Source organism: Pipistrellus hanaki (genome assembly GCF_964339955.1).
Source record: "Pipistrellus hanaki genome assembly, chromosome: 2".
NCBI lineage: Eukaryota > Metazoa > Chordata > Mammalia > Chiroptera > Vespertilionidae > Pipistrellus > Pipistrellus hanaki.
Genome location: NC_140504.1, coordinates 9998335 through 10020883, shown reverse-complemented (window position 1 = coordinate 10020883; position 22549 = coordinate 9998335). Strand labels below are relative to the sequence as shown.

The 22549-nt window shown below is 38.2% G+C and overlaps 1 protein-coding gene across 2 annotated transcripts in view; it reads right to left on the bottom strand.

Annotated features, from left to right (window-relative positions):
* The window catches only part of CYYR1 (cysteine and tyrosine rich 1), a 374507-nt gene that overhangs the window by 279212 nt on the left and 72746 nt on the right, over positions 1–22549 (bottom strand). The window contains exon 4 of one of the 2 annotated variants that reach the window (XR_014793868.1): positions 20806–21980. Coding sequence is in view for 1 of the 2 variants with exons in the window: in XM_084871406.1 (XP_084727532.1) it covers positions 21847–21980 (134 nt within the window). In the remaining variant the exon portion in view is untranslated. Of the gene's footprint in view, positions 1–19628; positions 21981–22549 lie in introns of those variants that run through there. The other variant, XM_084871406.1, reaches the window with a different exon arrangement.

Genomic DNA, 22549 nt, shown 5'->3' with positions numbered 1-22549 from the left:
CCATTATTGCATGAATCTTCATGCATCAGGCCTCTAGGATCCTAATAAAGCTGGAGAAAAAAGAGCTCTTGCCACACATAGGCTAGTTGTGTTTTTTCCAGTTAGATTCAGTCAGCCTCCTTCAGAAGATTATAGCTAAATCTACTATAGAACTCTGAGACTATCAGGTTGTAATATTTCTATGTCAAGTATCACTATTACTAGTAATAGCTAATAATGACTAGTAATGACTCCCTTTGCCACCATTACTGCAGTATGAATGGAATATAAGACAATGCTTTCTTCAACCCCAATTTTTTAAGTGAAATGTAATGAAGAACACCATGAATTCTAGGAGTCTAGCAATAATTCTTGACTACTTGATGCCTTTTGTGGTCCCTGCTGTAAATCTCTGGGATGGATACTCAGCTTTGTGGCCAGACAATTTAGTTTTTCCTACATTTCATCATTTTGGTTACTGCCTCAGCTATAAGTCATAGTCAAGTCTTGCAGAAGAAAAAGAATTAAAGTACTGCACAGTGATCAAAGCTTCGACTCTGTAAACTGTTACAAGGGAATTCCATACTTGCAGACAAGTCTTTAAGCTTCAAAGTTTACAGGTGCAGATCGATTTCAACTGGAGGGTCAGCCTGTCACATTTCATTCCATATATTGTCAGGTCCATCATGTCTAACATGCCCAGAGCAGCTCCTGGGGGACTGTCTGCTACCTAGAGTCACAAATACAAGAATGTTTTGAACAGGTCTACAGAGAAGATGTGTTCATACTTGAAATGTGCTTCAGGTATTTCTGGAGGAAATACAGGGCAGGTTCCTCACTCTTTAAAATCTACTTTAGAAGATTACTCTTGAAAAAGCTTCTAGGTATTTCCTCTGGCCCCCTTCAAGGTTGAATTGAGCATTGAGTTTGATATGGGTTAAAAGTTGAAAGTATAAATTCATATTTTGATGCTTGAACCTATAAAATCACCAAATGGCAGGTTAAATAATTAAATATCATCATCAATGATTTTGTTTGTTAACATGATATTGCAGATTCAATTTGCTTGAATTGGCTGGCTCATTTGATCAAACAATGTTCTGACTGTTTTGGAACCGAGTAGGCACTATTTTCTTGTGAGAAAAATTCTCACTATTCCCATGAAAACTATGAATTTTTGGAATGGTGAAGAAAGAAAATGGGGAATCGAAACAACGTATCTGGGACTAAAAGTGTATTCCCCATAATAGTATTGAGTGGCAGGAAGGGCAATTGATGTTTCAAGATTGAATGGTTCATTCCCATAATTCCAGGAAATATTATTCCAAACAGCAGAAGCTTATCTTAGTATTGTGAATCTCCAGGTAGTTCTAGAATGTCCCTTGATGACCAGTCGATAATCTCTCAAGGGGAATTTTCTTTATTTTTAATTTGGTTAATGTTACCTCTATCATGCTCTTACATAAGCACCAAGTTCAATGTTATATAAGTGGTAATAACCAAGAGTTTCAGGCTTCAGTAAGTATACAGCCTATTAAATACAAAGTTCATTGCTTTTGCTACTTAATAAGTGTTTAACTTAAAATAGTTACCTTTTTGTTGGTATAAAAGACCTTGAATGTACTTTCTGAAAACAATTAAAAATTAGCTTCATGAGAAGATCAAATTTAGATGGTTAATAAGCACATACTGGGAACTGGGAGATTGCTTTCTCAGACAGAGTGAGAGTTTTTCCCTATAATATATTGCTTTTAATAAAGAAGCAGTCCCCACATTAACTATTCCAACATTCATTACGAAGGAAAACATAATAAAACATATCTTGTCAGATTAAAAAGCTCCTGGATCAACCTTTGCAAGACAAAGTGGAGCTTCTGAATAAATAGATTATATTATGTAGGGAAATGCCAGAAGGCAATTTTAATTATGCTTTCTGCAAACATGTGATAGTATTTCCCATAAATTATTGTAGGCAAACACTTGGGACAGAAACCAGCGGTGTATTTTTAGGGCGGTCACATTGTATGGTTGTACTTTTGCTTTTCTGCTGTACTTAAGAATGCCTAATTTTATCCTTTTTCCTTAATTTGATTCAATGCACATTTGATTTTATAACTTTGTCAAGAGTAAAATATATATCTAATCAGTAAAACACAGAAGGAAAATACAGTATAGAGAACACATCCCATGGTTTGGCCATGTACAAATGAGCAATGCCTTCTTTTTTGGACACAATGGTGGTTGAAAACCATCACACTGTGTGAGCTGGGTAAGCCAAACCCATCTTCTAGCCTCAGTTTTACCATCTAAACATGGAAAAATTATATAATGCTGCTTTTAAAAATATGCTGCAAGAAAGTTGTCTAAAGCAAGATAAAATATTATAGCCATATTTTATGCACAAAGAGATTTCCTGTGGTTTTCATTGTAAATCTATATTATACAAACAAACTTAGATTCACTAGAAAAAGCAGTTTATTTAAAACGCAATTGATTAATGTTCCTGTAAAGTAGATTTTTACATCTCATATTTGCTTAAACCACAGCAGAGACTGCCAATAAAGGAAACCACTGTGTTTATAATGAACTTAATGAGGGTATACAGAATTTCCATATTTTGTGATATGAAAGTCTGTTTTGTAGCCAAAGTTGAATCTGACAGCAAAAGCTCTTGGGGCCATTTGGAGAAGTCTACCAAAATCAAGGAATTCTTCCTTTGAAATGATCCCACAAAATTTCTCTGGATTCACCTAAATGTATTTGTAGAACAAGGCTTCTGAATAAAATACCACAGAAAATTAAAATGCCATTGCCAGGCATTTTAGTTTAGTATGTTGTATGATATATATCTTCCTACTATTTTCTATATAAAATCAATTTGAGGTCAGCTGAAATAGCTTCTATCCATAGTTTCATCCCAACATGTCCAACATGTACTGTCTAAAATGTAATTAAGTTAATATGATGATTGCTTTCTGAACTATTAATGCCATTTCCTCTATAGAACATATCCTTTATGGGCAGATAATCTGCGACAAGCTTGACTTTTTAAGGTAATTTCTCAGTGAGAATCCTAGCATATCTATATTATATCTCCCTCCATCCCCCACTTTATACGACTGGCCAAGGCCTGAATATTTCAGTATTCTCACACTAAATAAGATGTTCTAACACTACAAAGGATAATTTTATTTGTTTATATTTTAATTTTATTTAATTTTAAAATAGGCATATATTTCCATGGTTCAAAATTCAAAAGGCATAAAAGAATATTCATTGAAAGTTATCTTTTCACACATCTCTTTCAGCCACCAGTTTCATTTCCTGGAGATAAGAGTGTCACTGATTCCCTGGGTATCTTCCCGGAGAACTTCTATGCTGCATATACAAAATGTACTTCTATGGGTATATTCTATATGCTGGGGACCCTCTAACGAGCTATGTGGAATGTATTTCCCATGCGGTGGTAACTCCCTTCTACTTCCGTATTGTGCCCACGTCATAATGGTTGAGTGGTTTCCTCAGGCGTACCAGGCATAGTAGCGGCGGAGAGGGCCTGGGACTGAGCGTGGTAGATGGGTGGTACCCTGAGAAGAAGGTGCCACAAAGCCATACTTGTGCTGAGGTGGTTCCTGAGTGGCCACGTGCAGTAAAATGTTGAGCCAAGAGGACATGAGAAAATGCATAAGAGAGGGTCTGGCTATGCATGTTACCTCAAAGTTAAAGAGGGGGCAGATAGCAGTTGTTGATACAGAAAGTATAGCATGGACTCAGATTTCCATAAATTTCTAGTTTTAGAAGATAAGGCATCTTGAGACTTTTCACATCATGGATTTTTTATTTATTTATTTATTTATATTAAATTATTACGTATCTTTGTACATATACCATTGCCACCCCCCCTCCCATACATGCCCTCCTTCCCCAGAGTTTTGTGTCCATTGGTTGTACTTATATGCATATACATTATACAAGTCCTTCGGTTGATCTCTTATCTACCCCAAATCTCCCTACCCTTCCTGCTGTAATTTGACAGTCTGCTTGTTGCTTTACTGTCTCTATATCTATCTTTTGGTTCTTCAGTTAATAATGTTCTTTATCATCCATAAATGAGTGAGGTCATGTGGTGTTTCTCTTTCATTGACTGGCTTATTTCACTCAGCATGATGTTCTCCAATTCCATCCAGGTTGCTGCAAATGATGGCTTTCCTAGGAGGCTGTGTGTGTGTGTGTGTGTGTGTGTGTGTAGAATATGAATAATAAAATTGGCCATTTTAATAATTTTAAGTGTTCAGTTCAGTGGCATTAGGTGTAATCACACTGATGTGTAACCTAATAGACATTTGTAGAAGTACATAATAGAATTTTTAATTTTTTTTGCTGATGTCAAAAGTTATTGTTTTATACTTTTTTTTTTCACTTGGAACCCCAATATATATATATATAAAGTATGACTCTGGGATCTTTCTGCATATCCCATGCCATGAAAATCACTAAAAGCTTGTATTTTGTTTGGGATTCTAGAACTCTAGAAATGGCTGAAAAATTCCAGGAACCAAAATAATTTTAAATGGCCACTGTTTCACTGATTGTTTTGAGAAGCGTTGGATTTAGAAATATCTGGACATGCACTATTGGTATTGTCCATAAGCCTGGGCAACACCAAACTGTGCAGAGAGATCTTTCTCCTAAGCCAAAAGGGTGATCTTGACAGGAGTTGGCCTTGGATAACAATTGGTAGAATTAGGTTGTGCCTTTTGATTATACAATCCTTAGACAAAGTATATTGTTATTCCTTTTAGTGAGTTTGTGGACTAAAACAGGTACTATTTTCTCCTTTCAATTCACAATCCTTAAAACATATCTTGAGAAAATAACTAGTTTCTAATAATCAGCGTTATCTTATGGGAGAAAGGCTTAACTTCTAAGAATGGGAAGCATTTTCCTCTCAAGAAGCATCTAGCCTTCCTCTCTCTAGGATGAATGAAGCTTTTGTAGTGCTGCCACCTAACACACTTGTAAACTTCTTTCAGCAACGCCAACTCTGTGGTTGTTGACAGACATATGCTCTCAAGCATGCACACAAACCACACATCCACACATACAAACCACTGGTCAAGGATCTTACAGAAAGTATTTGTCAAATATCTTTTCTAATTGTACCTAAATCAAATCAGAGTCACCTTCCATTTCGCACACACAACAGTTTATAAGAATTAGGGTAAATGTTGGAGGTTCCTGTGTTTGTTCAGGCTGCTATAACAGAATACCACAGACTGTGTGACTTATAAACAATAGACATTTATTTCTTACAGTTCTGGGTGCTGGCAATCCATGTTCAAGGTACTGGCAGATTCAGTGTCTGCTGGGAACTTGCTTCCTGTTTCTTTTATATATTGATGATTGCTTGATTTCAGAAAGGAAGGGAGAGGGATAGAGAGATAGAAACATCAGTGATGAGAGAGAATCATTGTTCAGCTGCCTTCTTCATGCCCCCTATTCAGGATTGAGCCTGAAACCGAGGCATGTGCCTTGACTGGGAATTGAACCATGACCTTCTGGTTCATAGGTCAACACTCAACCACTGAACCACAGCTGAGCCATACTGGCAGCTGTTTTCTGTTTCTTAGATAGCTGTCTTTTTGCTATATGCTCACTGAGTAGAAGGGCAAGGGAGCTCTCAGTTTATTTTATAAGGGCACTGAGCCCACTTATGGGGTCTCCATACTTATGACCCTTCCCAAAAGCTCCACCTTCTAATATCATCACATGGGGGATTAGGTTTTCCATATGAAATTGGGGGAGGAGGGGAGCACAAACATTTAATCTTATAGCAGTTTCTAAAACATCCTGTGTAGAAAATTTTCTGTATGACAAAATTTTACTCATCTCATAAGCTCATGTTGAGTCTATCATGAGGTCTTGAGGATATCACATGCTATGTTTTCTGAACATGCAGCCTTTTTTTTTTTTTTTTTTAAGGAATCTATGCTTAACATTTTTGACTTTTCAATTGAAACATGAGTATAATTGTTCAACGACTTTGGCATGACAGAACTAATCTGAAGATATTATTGTGTCTGAGATTTCCTATGTTTTATCAAAGAGCAAGAGAAATCCACTTCACATTATGAGGACCACAGATATCGCCAGCTTCCAAGTTATTTCTGTATTATGTTTTACTGAATTAGTCTTTATCTTGGCCATTGAAAATTAATTCAGTGAATATTATTAGAAGACATTATTATATCTTTTATATACATGCTTAAGGCAGGCCCTCAATTTCAGTACTAATGACATTTTGGGCCAGATAATTTTTAATTGTGAGGACTATGGGATGTTTAGCCTCTACCTACTCCAGTTGTGACAACCCCAAATATCTCCAGATGTTGCCAAATGTCCTCTGGTGGGCAAAAATCAAAACAAAAAACTATATATATGGAAACCCTGATTTAGGCATGGTTTCTAGAGCTAGTCTCAATACCAGCTGCATAAATCAAAGACACCTACGGCTATAACATTGTTAAAATCTAAGAAGACTATTATACAAGTTATGAGTAGGAGCTGTTTTGAGTCCTCCATATTCTTCTCACCCTGCCCTGCCTCCTCCATAAGACCCATTTTGAAATAAGACATTAAAAATATACATCTCTGGTAAAAACTGCTGTTTGAATCTTAACCCTGCTAAGTCTGGCTCCTGCACCTGATTAAACAACAGAATGTTTACCTCAGCTTCCAGGTGGAGACCTGGAGGCTAAGGCAATTTTCCCTTGCCTGGGACCAGGACCAGGACCATAGAAACTGTAGATAACCTTCAGAGATAGAAACTATAGATAACCTTCAGAGATAGAAACTGTAGATAACCTCTGAGCTCTGCTTCTGTATCCTGCTATCACAAGATAGGGCCACATTCCAATGTCCAGCAAGATGTGACTAGCAACGACCCTTCTGCTGACCCCAATCTTTAGAATGTATTCTTTAGAATTCAGAATTTGGAACAAAGGAAAATTCCTATGGTTTTAACCTTTAAAAGGGACTGCCTACCCCTGAAACGGTGTAGTCATGTGGAGTCCACCTGCATGTGGTGCTCTTGCAGCTGTCCTGGCCAGTTATTTCAATAAATCCTTGCCTATTTTTTTCATCAATCCTCAGCCTCAGGTGGTTTTATTCTGAACCCAGGGTTTGACCCCACAACAATTTCTCACCTCTCTCCTATGCAGAAACTGTCATAGCAAGATCTGTCTTATCAATTGTTAAATTTTATTATCTATTATTTATTTTATTATGTATATTGATTTTGTTGTCACTCCATTCTTACAACTAAGAAGCAACTAGGTTCATCACACCTCTCAATTCACAGTTGAGTCCTGGAACAGAGAGTCAAATTGCTTCCTTTAATTTGTTATCTTGCTAGAAAAATATCTTATTTTCCTCTGTTCTACGTCTGCATCATTCCTCTTCAAAAATAACTGCACTTCCCTTACCAATGATCTTATGTTAAACCATATTCTTGTTGGAGTTTAGTTTAAAGATAGACTTGTTATGAGAGACAATGAAAAAATATCCAGAGAGGAATTGCTACTCAAACTTACAATGTAAATATAGCTCCAGCTGCAACGATAACAAAAGCCTCGTCAACTTGCACACAATGGAGTCAATGATAGTGTTTGGAATTCATCACATGGCACATGTCCTTCACTGACGAACTGCTAGCACTTCTCCACGGATTTACAGACACCGACAGACATATTTATTCAGTAGTTAACGCACATCTCATCTATTCGCATTTGCAGAATTATTAGGCAGTTGAGTATTTTCTCGTAGGTTTCTTGGATTCCAGAGAAATCTTTCTGTTTGAATCTAAAAAAAAAATATCCGCTTCTGCTTATGCCTTATGTTAAGAATTATGATCAATTGAAACTTCAAAAATTAAAACATTTGCTTAAAACATGTAAAATATGTCATATTTAGTTATCTACAGTTAAAACTTGAAATAACTATTGTTTTCTGGTTATAGAAATCAATGGACTATTTATTGTGAAACATAAAATCTAAAAAGAGGAAATAATAGTATTCTTTCATCTAACAACCCAGAGATAACAAATTTTTAATCTTTTTGTATATATTCTTCTAGATTTTATATGCAAATAGCATTTTGATTAAAAAAATGAAAGCACTCTGTAAATCCTTCTTTTTCTGCTTGATATAATGTTTGCATGGTTCACTGTGGTAGCTGTGGAGAACTGTATTGCACAGATGATTGTTGCACATTTGGCCTTACTGATGCATAGTTATATTTTATTTTATGTTATATTCAACATTGCTATTATGATTCTCATGCATATATCTGGGCATATTTGTCCTGTTATTTCCTTTAGATTTGTTCCTCAGGGTGATATCAAGGAGCCAAAAGATACCCACATTTATGCATTTGGATTTGTGCAGTGTCCATCCTGATAGGGCACAAATGCACCTGTACCCCATATCTCTACTAGGCAGATATTTATCTTAGAAAATAGGTTTTCAACACACGAAGAAAGCCACACACATTTCAAAATCTTGGTATAGTCTGACTGTGAAAGTTTGTAATTATGTCTTCTTAAGCAATGATTATAAAATTCAACATCTTCCCAGGTAAAATCAGGTTAAGTGCTAATAGAAGGTTGTCATGGAGTCCAAAGTGAGATAAGAGAGTGAATTATATGTCTGGTTATTGAGAAATTGGGCTCTATCAATTTACCTTGTGAGAATAATATCGACTCTGCAGTGAAAGTGACTTTGGTTTAGGTTTTTCCCTTAGAAATTCTGATGAAGAGCAGTGGTGGTATTTAAGGCATGGCATTATTTTTATCACATTCAGGACAAAGAATAATCTCAGCCTCACTTCATAGCGCTTCTGATGGAGTTATTTTTGAATCCTTTTTCTCCACCTGTGTTTTAGAAGCCAGGGCCCAAGTGAAAGACAGTCTGCTTTTGGGTTTGATGTGAGATGGCTTTCAGAATCCTGGCGATAGCTCTCAGTTATAAGATAAGGACTCCAGCCAGTGACAGAGCCTCCCCTCTGAATCTGGGTACAATGACAGCTAATGACACAGGGGCCTTTAACTTTTACATATAATCGTTCTTGGAAACTTGGACAAAGCAATAGTCCATGCTGAATGGCTTAACAATCTACAGATGAGGAAACTAAGGCTCGGAGAAATTATGTAATTTCAAGAAGATCCTGCAGTTTTAAGCAGTTGTACTGGGATTTAAATACTGACTGACTCTGAAGTCCACAGTATGTTCACACTGCATGCCCTTCCCCACCACACACACTAACCTTTCCTACCTTTTTGGCCTGATCCGTAGATAATCTACATTATAGAAGAGAAAAAGTAACCCAGATTCTCTTTCATAATCATTGACATCTAATGGGGGTGAGGATAAACTGAGGCAGAAAGGAAGGCAGCTATCACAATAACCGACTAAATGCCTCATGATTTTGTTCAGGGCATATTTTAAAAACCATTCCACCATTTTTATTTTTTACATTGTTATTGATTTCAGAGAGAAAGGGAAAGGGGGGAGAGATATAATAGATACATCATTGATGAGAGAGGATCTTTGATAGGCTGCCTCCTGAATATCCCTTCCTGGGGATTGAGCCTGCAATCTAGGCTTGTGCCCCTGGCCAGAATTGAACCTGAGATCCTTCAGTCTGCAGGTTGACACTCTGTTCTTTGAGCTATACTAACTAGAAACATCCCACCATTTTTAGACAAATAAAAATTGTTCAGGGATCTGTATTTAAGACTAAGTCTTCTGTACTACAGAACCTAAGAGGAAAGTTATTTTCAACCACATTCATGAGTTAGGATATTCCAAAACATATTTGGAAGTAGCACTTTACATCCTTTTGGAGTATTTTAGAGCACTCTAGACTCCTTTCTCACCCCCTCTCCTCTTTCAGGGAAATTTGAATGTTTTATTTTTTCCTCAGCTACATCCTAGGAAATTGAATGGTTTGGTAATTTTAGTCTTGGGTTCAGTTAAATTTCATTCTGTATGCATTGAAAAGCTTGAGTATTCCTTCATAACACTCAGAAACATCAAATAGGGTTAGAAAGTCAGAAATGAAATGACATTACTTTATTATAATATAGCCATTCAACCACTAAATTATCATATTTTGGTTCTTAGGAGGCAGCATTTTTATTCCAGAAAGAAAAGTTTGAGTACAGAGATAGCACTTTTCTTAAAAATGTCTACATTTGTCTTCTTTCCTTTGACTCATAAGGATAGCACTGAAAGTTAGAAAACACCATGAGCTATTAACACATGGAACCCAATTCTTTGGTCAGGAAACAATAAATTGGATGGTGGAACATTTTAAAGAGAAGACTTTGGCTTTTTTAAAAATGAAAAAAAAATTTTCTTGAGATCCAATCTTGTTCTAGAAAATTTTATTTTTGGGTGTGTCTCTAGGGGGCAGGCTGAGAAGGTCTGGATAGAGCTTGACCGGTCTTCTCCAGGTATTAGGGATCATTTTGAATTAAAAGAAAATCTTTAGGGAACCATAACTCCCCACTTTGAAGTAATCCTAATTTTATCTCATGTTGCCTCTCTGCAAGCCACTCCAAACTGCTACCCAACAACCCAACCATGCCCTCAGCCCCCTCAAGATCTATGACAGTGACCCAATTTCTAAAAATTTCCTTCTCTTTTATAGTCTATGAATATCCATTAGGGATGTGCTACACGAAGTATTGTGCTGATAACTTAATGCATGTCGCATGGGACAGATAACCATGACCTAATTTTAAATGGTCCCAAGGCTACATTTTTGCATATATACCTTAAGATATCTGTATCTCTTAATCTCACTCAACCACTAAGAGTCCCTATGAGCATAAAAAAATGCAGTCACATAGATGAAAACACCTTGAAATCTAAAGAGCGATGTACAATAATAGAGCAAAAGATATATATTTACAATTTTACCATTTGAATTAAAACTTGAATTTTAGTAAATATAAATATATAAGTTAATATAAATATAAATATAAATATATATATATATATATATAATCACTAGAGGCCCTGTGTGGGGCAGGGGTGTGGTCCCACCCTGCAATGACACTAGCGACCCTCACCCCAGCCTCTGGCCAAAGGCCCCTCCCCTCCCTCTGCAAGGCCAGAGCCCTTCCCCTCCCTCCACATGGCTGAGGAGGGAATGCTGGGCTAGCATTACTAGGGCAACACCACTCCAGCAGCTATGGATGCCTCCATCTTTGTCGCAGAGTGATGGATAATTTGCATATTGCTCTTTTATTAGATAGGATATGTAAGACTCAAAGCCTTCCAGTGACTTCCCATTTCACTCAGAATGAAATGTAAATTTTTTACCGTGACTCATATGCTTGACCCGATCTGTTCTGATACTCATGCAACATAATATCCCTTTTGCTCTCTGTTCTAGCCCCAGTGGCCTCCCTGCTTTTCCTCAAATGGGTGGAGGGTTTGCCCATTGCAGGCTCTTATCTTCTGCTTTTCCCTCTTCCTGATACATTCCTGCCCTGGATATTGGCAGGCCTCACTCCCTCACCTCTTTAAATTTTCTGCTTAAATGGCATTGAATCAAGAGTCCCCTGATCTTTTTATTTTTTTTTTATAAGTGTAAAAATTTCAATCAGTATAAAAGAAATAGTTCACAAAATTTGTGTATTTTATTTTTTAATTTTATTGTTTAAAGTATTAGAAATAGTAGTACATATGTCCCCCCCCCCCCACCCCCCATTGACCTTCCCCTGGCTCCAGGGTGAAGCCATGTATCAGGGGAGTAGGGGAGGCTGTTTTAATAAGTCTTTTATACGCCCCCTCCCCCCAACTCTGTCATTCTCTCTCCTTTTACCTTGCTTATTTTCTTCAGAGCCTTTTCACTATTGATATTATTTCTTTCTTTCTTAGTATTTGAAGTTTCAGGGAGTTTTTGTTTCCTGGTAAATCCCCAGCACCTAGAATCATGACTGACACATAGTGGGTATGCAATCAATGTCTATTGAATAAATGATTCTAAAAAGGGTACCCACAAATGTTCCAGGCTTACTGTTGGGGAACTTACCAGAAAGAGGTTATTGTCTTTTTCCTGTGAAATCTACCAGCCTTATCTTATTTTTAAAATTAGGCCTGGAGCTGCCATTATATCAATGGACTTATTGGAATACCTTTTTTTTTTTGTGCTCCTTAATGTAAGTAGAAATGCTGCTGCTACTATTTTAATTTTAATGCTTTGTCATAGTAATAGGGCCTGAGTTAGTTAAATATTTTCTCAGGATATGTAAAAAACAATGTTTTTATTTCCAAGGATATTCTTCAAACATGGTGACGTTAAACAGTGCTCCTGATTGGATTTTCCCCTAATAAATGGAGACCAAAAAAGGACTTATGTCCATTATCAATTATTCATACTCCAACAACTCGTGCATCCATGAGTTGGCCTCTTGTCCAACAGATCACTCTACCTTCACCCTGAATAGAGTGAAGGTTGCTGTCAGGTAAAAATATATCCTGACTTGAATAATGGATATTTGCATTTATCCCTGGGAGGCAGGCACAGGGGGCCTTCAGTTAGGTGACACATTGCTGTCGAAGCAAAACTGCATAGAGAGAGACCAAACACGGTAGCACTTGAGATAGTCTTGCTGTTTAACCAGCAGTGACCAACATTCGAATGAGAGAATAGAGGTAGAACACTTATTTATACTCCCTTGTTCCTTAGCCCGGTGCAGTCGGCTGAGCAATTCATTGCTAATGGCATGTGTTAGGGTCATCAAACATTTCAAAATTAAGGTACTTTATGCAATTTCGGATTTTTATCTTTTGGGTTGACTCTGAGATACCAGAGAAAAAATTAAAAGAAAAATAACAATTCCTGAACTTTACTTGTGGTAGATAAATAATAAAAAACATAAAGCACATATGTACAAGGTCAAAATGACTTTTTTAAAAAAATAAATAAATGAGAGATGGTGACGTAACCACGAAACAACCTACGTCGAGACCAACGTAACCCGAGGACTGCCTGTATTTTGTATGTAGTGCAGAAGGCAGGTGCCCATGGAAAGCTTACACTGTTCACTCCTGATGTGTCTGAAAGACTGAGTAGTGGGGCCTGTCCACCAAGATTTTATTTGCATGAGATTATGAAGTCTCCTGGGCAAAGTTCACCCACAGGAGGAAAGAACCAGAGTTATGCTCCCATAAAATGTTCCAATCTTCAGAGAGTAATCTTTTTATGTAATGAAGGTACAATGTCTATCACCACAATTTGTCCTAGAGCTCTTTCCTATATGTCTGAGTATGAGGAACAGGAGAGGATATTCTGTCAAAACTGAAAGCACTGGTTTCACAAAATAGCCCCTGAGATATTGGGAACATGAAGCATTGCTGCTATGAGCCCAATGTCTTCTGTGAAAGGAAAAGAAGCATTTCCCCATTTAGCTCAGAATACACCATTTTCTTGGTTTGTGAGGAATGGAGAGAACATAGGAAGCTCCAGCATACTGAAGACCCCCTGTTCAGCGGGCCAGGCCTCAGGGTTTAGATGTCGTAATTCTCATGACACCTGGGCCAATAGCTTTCAACAACAGCCAGAGGAAGACACAGAAGCCCAGTCAATCTCCATAATCGCTCAGCCATGGGGGAGTGACATTACAACATGAAAGGTCCTGCAGTAACATCAGTACTGGTGACTGGGCACAGCAAAACAATTCACACATCTCGATGGCGGTTCTCAGCAGCATGGCCATGCCAAGTGGTCTTCATGCAACCCAGTGGTTGGCAAGTGTCTAGTCAATAACAGTAAAGAGGATCTTGAGGGGAAAAACAAACACAACCCTGTAAGATGCAACCTGGTAACTGAGAAGCCACAAAAAAAATACCTTCTGGGAATTCCCCAATACTATATACATTGTATTTTTCAAGAGTCTGGAAGTCCTACAGCAGCAAATAAGCCCAAGATGGGTAAATGCCATCACGTATTATATTGCTGTAGCCCGGAGAACCACAGACTTCGTAAATATTTTAATTTTGACATTCATGCATATATGGCTTTGTGCTGGATAAAAACTATTTTATTCCCCAATTACCAGAGATCGCTGCTGTTTAGGCAGAAGTATTTGGAAGACTATTATTAATCTTTTTCTCATTGAAAAATTCTTCCCTAAGTATTCTAATTATTATTATTATATAGTTTAATATTTTATTGCTTATAGTATTTTTTTCTTTAAAAATCCTGTAGAGATCTTAAGTTTCTGAAAAGAATGTACAACAGCCCTAGCCAGTTTGGCTCAGTGGATAGAGCATCAGTCTGTGGACTAAAGGGTCTCAGGTTCAATTCCAGACCAAGGGCACATGCCTAGGTTTCAGGCTCAATCCCCAGTAGGGAGTATGCAGGAGGCATCCAACCAATGATTCTCTTTCATCATTGATGTTTCTCTCTCTCCCTCTCCCTTCCTCTCTGAAATCAATACAAATATATTAAATAAAACATATCACAGATAATCAACAACCCATTCCATAGGACTTGAGATATTTTCAAAGTAGACACCAACTTTTGCAATTTACATTGATGTTTACCAACATTCACTATTGTTCCTTTGAAATTAATAAAATTTCACATCATTTTGTAGACGACCCTTTCTTTACCCCTTTCCCATAAATATTGACTCATCCCTTTGTCCTGATCAGGAAAAAATATAGACCATCCACACAAAAAAATGTATAGTGGTTTCTGTCCAAGTAAAAGCCATGCATGACCTGGGAGATAATGGGGTGAAGTTGTCTGCTGGGACCAGGTGTTGAATCAGAGATAAAAGGGTCCTTCAGCTCTATGTCTCATCCATGCTGTACATAAAAACTGGAATTGATGCAGACTGAATGATGAATTGCAACAGCAGGACAAAGTGAAGGATGTGAGTCATTAAGATTGTTCAAACACGTATAATCATCCACTGGAACCTAAGCCGTGCCAAGGTAGCTCATGATCAGCTCCAAGGTTGCCACAGATTGACAGATTTGAAAGATCCTCACTGAAAGATTTTTAGAGAATTATGAAGTGATATACTTAATGTTTCTAAACCTGCAAAATGGGGAAATAATAATTCTTACATCATGAACTTGGATGGTGAAATGTAATTAACTGTAAAGTGCTTTAGAACTGTTCCTATACCAACCTTGGCCTCCTCTTCCTCCACCCACCAAAAACTATTGTTATTATTATTATGATTTAAGGTGACATATTTCTAGGGTTGACTCCATTGAGAATCAATCTTTTTTTTTTTACAATGGCATTATTGCTTTTCAGAACTTGGATAAATATGCTTTTATTCTTTATATGCATCAAATAACAATAGCACAAAAGTTGGTAGCCATTTTATGACCCATTTCCTGCAGTTTTTGTCCTTTTTTGTTTCACTTCAGAATATTCAATGGTGTTTTATCAACATACCCTGAAGAAATTGTAACGTGAAAACTATGGCAACCTATTTTAATAAAAACATCTTCAATGAATTCTTAGTACAATGTTTCTGAAATATAAAGTATGTTAGAATCCATTCTATGGAAATGTGACTTATGAGGCATCAAGTATTTTATGATATTTGGTTGGTATTCCTTCTGTGTAAAAAATAAGCCAAATTCTAATCTAAAGATTATGGAAGTGCATGCTGTCCGGTTCTCCTCAAATGAGTCTATGAAGCTGAGTGTGTTCATGGACTTGACATGTGCTAACACTGTGCTTAGTGACTGGATCCAACTGGATCTGCATTGGCACAAGTCATCCGTTAAAAACTAAAACTATCGACCTCTTGTCCAGTTCTCTTACCCATACCTTGGATTGTATGGACCCTACTTAGAATATACTTTCTCTAATTCTTAAAGTTATTTTAACATGCTTTAATGTCAAATATTATTTGCTGAGTTAATATATTACATCATTTATGTCTTGTTCCACTTATTGTATAGTTACCCACTGGGGATTACAGTGCCTAATAGACAGTTCTTTTTCTTAAAGACCTTATGGTCTCATGGGGAGACAGACATTTAACAAATCTTTGAACAGTATAAGAGGGCTACAAAATAGATGTAGAAAAGGACTGGAAAAATGATCAGATCTCTCCTCAGAGTGTAAGCTCATTAGCTACAGAAAAAGTGAGAGGCCCATCCCCAGCAAAAAGATGAAGGAGTGAGACCCAGGGTGTGGGTCTCCATGTAGATTTTCACAGGCAAAGCAGAAGGAATCAAACTTCTGAATGGCTTCCAAGTTGTCTCCAAAGCAGCAGGTAATGCACAACATGTTTGATAATGAACACACTGACTTACAATCAGAGACAAAAATGGGAAAATCAGATCATTTGGTTCTCTTTGGATTTTCATCTTAAAAAAGAATTTAAATGATCCATCCTTCAGGCCATGTAAACAATATGAGAGCTCTTATTCACTCATCACCCACGACCAAACATGATTCAGAAAATGATTCCCCTGCCTCCTCTTCACACCAAGCAATGGCAGGAGGCACACACTCAGAAGTTGCTCATGACTGGGTGAGTAAATGGGAACAGTGCAGAAATAGGAATCTGAGAGTCTGACTTGGAACAACTTTTAAAAAACCAATTATGCTTAATGTGCCCAGAGAAGGCAAACGTTCCCAGCATGTGTTTCTGCAGTCCCAAACATTGCCTTGAATTGTGTTTTCCATTTGCAGTGAAGGTATTCAGGGTTAGGTTTGGTAGCAATGTGATCCACGGAGCACTCATGTGGAAGCTTGCTGTGGAACGCTTTTCTGGAAGATTACCTAGTATCTTGGAAGGAGCTGAGGTCACGTTAAGACTTGTTTATAAGGTATGTGGTACTCTTTGCTCCTTGCCAAAACACGATGTGCTTTAGTGTGTGCTCATTAATGAAGTTCATGAGAAACACCAGTGTTCTGTGTCATCTTCTATATATCCCTTACTTACCCAATTACTATGGCCTTGTGAATGCTGCTGGCTCCATTCTACCCATCAGCTCTCCAAAAACAACCTGATCATAGCCAAGAACTGCCCTCGGATTCTTTCAGCTGTTGGGTTGGTCCAACCTGTTAGAGGAAAGATTGCCTGAACTCCAAATAATGGACTTCAGGAATGAGATGAAATATCCCTGTGATGGTAGGCTGGCTCCAAATGCTCTCACCTCCTGCTGTTTGTGCACTGATGTACTCCCCCCCACCTCTCTTTTGTGCAGACTGGACCTAGTGACCCAATTCTATAGAATAGAACATATAAAAAGTGATGGGATGCTACTTTCAAGATCAGGTTTAACAATCTATGCTTCCCCTCTTGCCAACACTGTTTTTGCAGACATGCTCCCTCATGCTCTGTTCTGCTTGCTTGCTCTGTGGGAATTAAGCTGACATATCTGCAGTTGCCCTGTGGAAAGACCTAAATGGCAAGGAATTGAGCTTGGAGGCAGATCCTTCCTCCATTGCACATTCAGATGATTGCAGCCTGAGAGACTCCCTGAGCCAGGGGACCCAGTTAAGCCACACCTAGATTTCATTTTCTATTGAAAATGTCATTGTCTGTAGCCACAAAGTTTTCAGGTAATTTGTTACACAGCAGTGGATCACTATCACATTTGCTTATAGAAGTGGTGAGGCTTGTGAATTGGGGCACAGAGTTTGGAAAGAGAATAGCATATTTATTTGTGTCTGTCTGAGCCATCAACCAGATAGAATCTCTATGACAGATGTTCTACATATACTGTTTACAATCATTGCAACAACCTGGCAAGGGTGGTGCTGTTCACATCTTTTAGATAGACTGAGATTATGAAAACTCACTTATTTGGCTCAGAACACATAACCAGAAGGTGACAGAGATGAGGGAGAAACCCAAGTCTCTCTTATTCGGAAACCTTTGTTCTTTCCTCTGCATTAATGACTCATAGAGGCAAGGGCTGGGTTCACCTGTAAGATCTTTTAAAGCTAGTTATGTCACCTTTTCCTTCTCCAGGTTTCAACACAGTTTGCATTGAACCATGCCGCCAAGTGTGGTTGGATCAGAAGAGCATTGAAAGTACACAAGTTTGGCTATATTCCTTGCAGCTTGAGCCTATAGTTTGAAAATTAAAATTGCATATTTTCACCAGGTTCTGACTGAGGCTCTGGTAGTCCTTAGCAGCCTCTCTGGTGATGAGTAAGATGATCATGTGATTGACATTCTGGTGTTTTAATTAGGTTAAAAAATAAAGCAATAGCACCCAGAGCCCCACTAGTTGATGGTTTCCAGATCCTATTTCAGCAACAGCCCCGCATTGGCAATTGGTTTGGCTACAGGGATAAGTTGGGAATGGAGTGGGTGAGTGGAGAATGGAAATTTCATCTGGTGGCAGCAAGATGGCTATGAATTAGAAGAATACACCACAGAGCCACACCTTAGGTAGATGTAGGTGGCCTCAATACTCCTCTTATGACTTCTAGGGCTGAGCAGGGCAGCTCCAGAATTTATTAGACTCTGAGAATAGGCTGTGGTCCTATCTCACTAGCTTCTGGGCTGGGTCCAGGGTCTGTGATCTAGATTCAGCCCATCAGCTCTTATAATAGCTTCCTCAGCCCTGACCCCGAGTAGGCTTCTCATTGCTCATGAGCTCTCCTGCAGGTCACAGCCTTACTTCCAGAGCAAAGGCCTCTTCACGCATACTGGTGATGGACATCGCCATTAGCTGACAAAGTCAACTCCCGGAATAGAGGACTCTAGAGGTCTCTTTTTTCAGCTCCTTCCTGCTACCTCACTGCGTTTCACATATAGGATTTTTCTAGAGCAGTACTGCCCAATAAGGTAGCTATTCAATAGTAGCCAAGTGAGGCTGTATAGTGGGAGGGCAGGGCGGGGTGAGGGGGCAGGGCCAGGTAAGAGGGCAGGCAGGGCGAGAGGGCAGGGCAGGGTGAGAGGGCAGGGTGGGGCGGGTCCAGCTCCCGGTAAATGGACCCTAGACCTAACCCAACCAATCAGGTCAGCCAAGGTAGCGGCACCACCCTCCCTATAAAACCCATTGATATGTTAAGTTCTTCCTCTTTCTCTCCATGCCCTCATTGGTGTAAGTGGGACTGAGCTCGGACTAGTCCGAAATAAATACAGGCTTTCTGCAATTGCATCGGATTCGGCTCCCTGGTAGTCTTTGGGGTTTATGACACTTGGGCATAACAATAGCATTTGAAATGTGGCCGGTGAGATGGAGGAAATGACCATTTAGTTTAATTTGAATTCATTTACATTTAAATAACCATATGTAGATGGTGGCTAATGTGTTGGATAGCACAGTCCAGAGAGGCTGTCATTCTTTTGTTAATGTATTTTTGGCAAATATTAATAGAACATTTTCAATGTGCCAGAATGTTGTATGTATCCATCCAATTTGCACAAAACCTGATGAGGCCCATTGTATGATTTACATTTTCCAGAGCAGAAAGTTGCATTTTAGAGAAATGAAGTGGCCTGTATTAGATCATACAGGCAGGAGACAGGATTGAAAATAAAGTCTACCTGGCTCCAGTCTTGCGTTTTCTGTACAGAAGAACAAGGCTAGATCAGCAGGAAGGGAGGGCAAAATAAAATAGACACAATTAAAATATGTTATAATGGGTTGTTTCATTTTATTGCTTATTGTAAACATTTTGGCCTCGGCAAATACAGTAGTTTTTAAATAATCATAATTCAAAGCTTTCACAACAAATACTATTTTCCCCCAAGATGTTTCATTTATGAAAATAATCAGTGAATTCCAAAAGTCTATCCTGATAATGTACACATGCTATTGTGACACTAAATACAAATAATAAAAATAGTCATTTCTGGTAGGTCTTATGGGTTTGTGATATATTTTACGGGAGACCATAAAACGACTCAAAGAAGAGAGATGGTGTGGACAGAAATGGCTCCTATGTGGGTAATGATTGCAGGCTATAAGAGGCACATAATAAATGTTTATTGATGGTGAAGATGATGAGAATTCAATTTCCACTGGTCTTTTCCTCTCTGTTTTTCTTAAGAAATATATGGTTCATTTGCAACCAACATTCTGAAATTCAGTCACAGAAGCCTTGGTCCTTTGAGCTGTACAGCGTCAGTGGGATTGGGTCTGATCACACTTGCAAAGAAGATGATGAATGAAAGCGGATGTAGTGTGAAAATTGTGCTAAAGCTCAGTCACTAGAATAGGACGGAACTCTTGAATGCACTGTGTCTTCATGAGTAAGAAAATTGTCAGTGCCTAAAACCAAGCAAGTCATCGAAAACTCACTAGTTTTTAAATCTCACTGGCAGTTCAACCGTATTTCAGTCAGATAGAAGTATTTGTAAGTAAACTATGCTATGTATATTAGCTACTAACTTTCCCAACTACAAGAATGGAAACTATAATTTATACCTTAAGGCATTTCTTTTGTTTTATTCAGCAAATTCTTAGCACTGTTTTGGGGTTTCACTGAAGCATAACAATGATGTTGGATTAAACATTTTAGATTTAATTGCAAAGTGATATAAAAAGTTAACAATTTAGTCCCAAAATTTTCTTAGTGTAAATTTTAAATACATGGGAAGTCCAACATAAAAACATAAATATTAAGGCCACTTGCAGAAAAATATGGCACATTAAAATTATTTATTAACAATGTTTACACCTAAAGATAGGCACTTGATGACATTTGGATTTTGGCAAAAGGCAACAATTTGGTTTTAATAGCCAACCTATTCCATTAACTTTTTCAAGGGAATAGATTATCAAAATATCAAAAAAGAGAAATAAAACCTGTCTAAGCTATGAATGAATGGAAATGCACAGAACCCCAACCAATTTTTTCCAATTCTTTTTTGCAAACCTGTATATATCCATGGTCAAGTTTTAAGATATTTTTCTTCCTGACACAGAAAAAATATATTTGGCTTGTGATCTTTTAATATGAAGTGAAGAATTTGTTGCTTATGGAACTTCATACATTTTTTCCCCATCATTGAAATAACCTTTGTCATAATACACTAAGTAAAGGCAGATGGTTTTTAGGTGGCAGTAACTAGCATTGAAGAGTTCTTGGCTTCAAGCAACTTTGAATCCCTTTGATCCTGTTTCAACTCTCAAATAGGCCAGAACCAACTATTCCAGTAGTTTTTGTTTTTGGAGGCATTCAAATCTACCCCACACCTGCGTATAACATGAGCAGAACTTTGAGGTCCACCTTCGACCATTTGCCTGAGCTAACCCTTCTAGAGCAAATCTCTCACAGATCGCCAGCCAGGTTCTGTTTGAAGCCTTGTTAACAAGGCACTTCACAAAAGCCCTGAAACCAAAGTTCCTTTAACTTCCATCCAGTGCTTCCAACAGTATAAGGCACAGAGTAGGTTCTCATGCATTTGATCCATGTTTACTGATGAACGGAAGGATGAATAATTCTTATTCTGACTCTTAAAGCTACATGGCATACGGAATCTGGTGGTTTCTTTAAGTAGTCGTATCTCACATAAATCTTCTCTTTGGATCAATGTTGCAATTTCCATATGCAACATGATCTTCGGGTATTTTGTCTCTCTCATGATTCTCTTCCAAATGTGTTTACGGTGATCAGTAGATCTCTTCAAATGTGGTTCCATCAAACCAAACATAATACTCCAGATGGGGGTCAGCTATGAGAAGGGTTAAAAACCCTGTATCTCTTAGCCTAGGCATTGCACTTGACACATTGTTTGACCCAAATGACTATTCCTCACAGCAGTCCTTCCCTGTCTGTTTCTGAGTGTTGGCATTTTACTCATGGCAAGACGTGTGGCAGGAACATATTCTCTTCGGGGAGAAAGGTTATTTCCTTGAGTGTCCAGGATAAGGAGGGGGTGGAGAACGCTGTGCTGAAGACTGTGGGGTTGGGGAGTAGGGAGGAGGCAGTTCTGCACAGTATTCCATCTCATGGTTGTAACTATAGGGAGGTGGTGCCACTGAAAAAGAAAAGGAAAAGGCCATCAGGCAGGTAGCAAATATTTGAGAATCCACCATGCTTATGCCACTAAGCTGGGTGCTTTGAGAGGGGACATCATTTTTGCCTGCAAAAATCTGAGTTTTATCAGGCTGAGGGCCGAGTGCTATTGGTCAAAGTATTTGGGGTTGGTGGCTTAGGCTAAGTTTCTTGGAAATATGATGTGAAAGGACAGACAGAGAAGAGGCTAGAGGATAATTCAAGTTTGAGCAAAAGCACAGAAACAGAAAAACATTTTTGTACAAAGCACAAAGTACACGGAGGGGAGAAATGGGAAAGATGTTGAGGAATCTGATAGTATTATCATCATGGTGGACTTTGAAAATCACACAAGGAGTGAACAGTGTACAATTATCAAGAGACTTTTTTTTTAATATTCTAGTGAATGTGTCTTTGCAGTATGAATTGAGGTGGATCAAAGAAAAAGTGAGATCATATAAGAGCTATGTGAGCAATTACAAGGCAGTGTATGGGAGGGGGGAGGGAATCATAAGAGCCTTAAGCTTCTCTGAGCTCTGAGGTGATGACTGG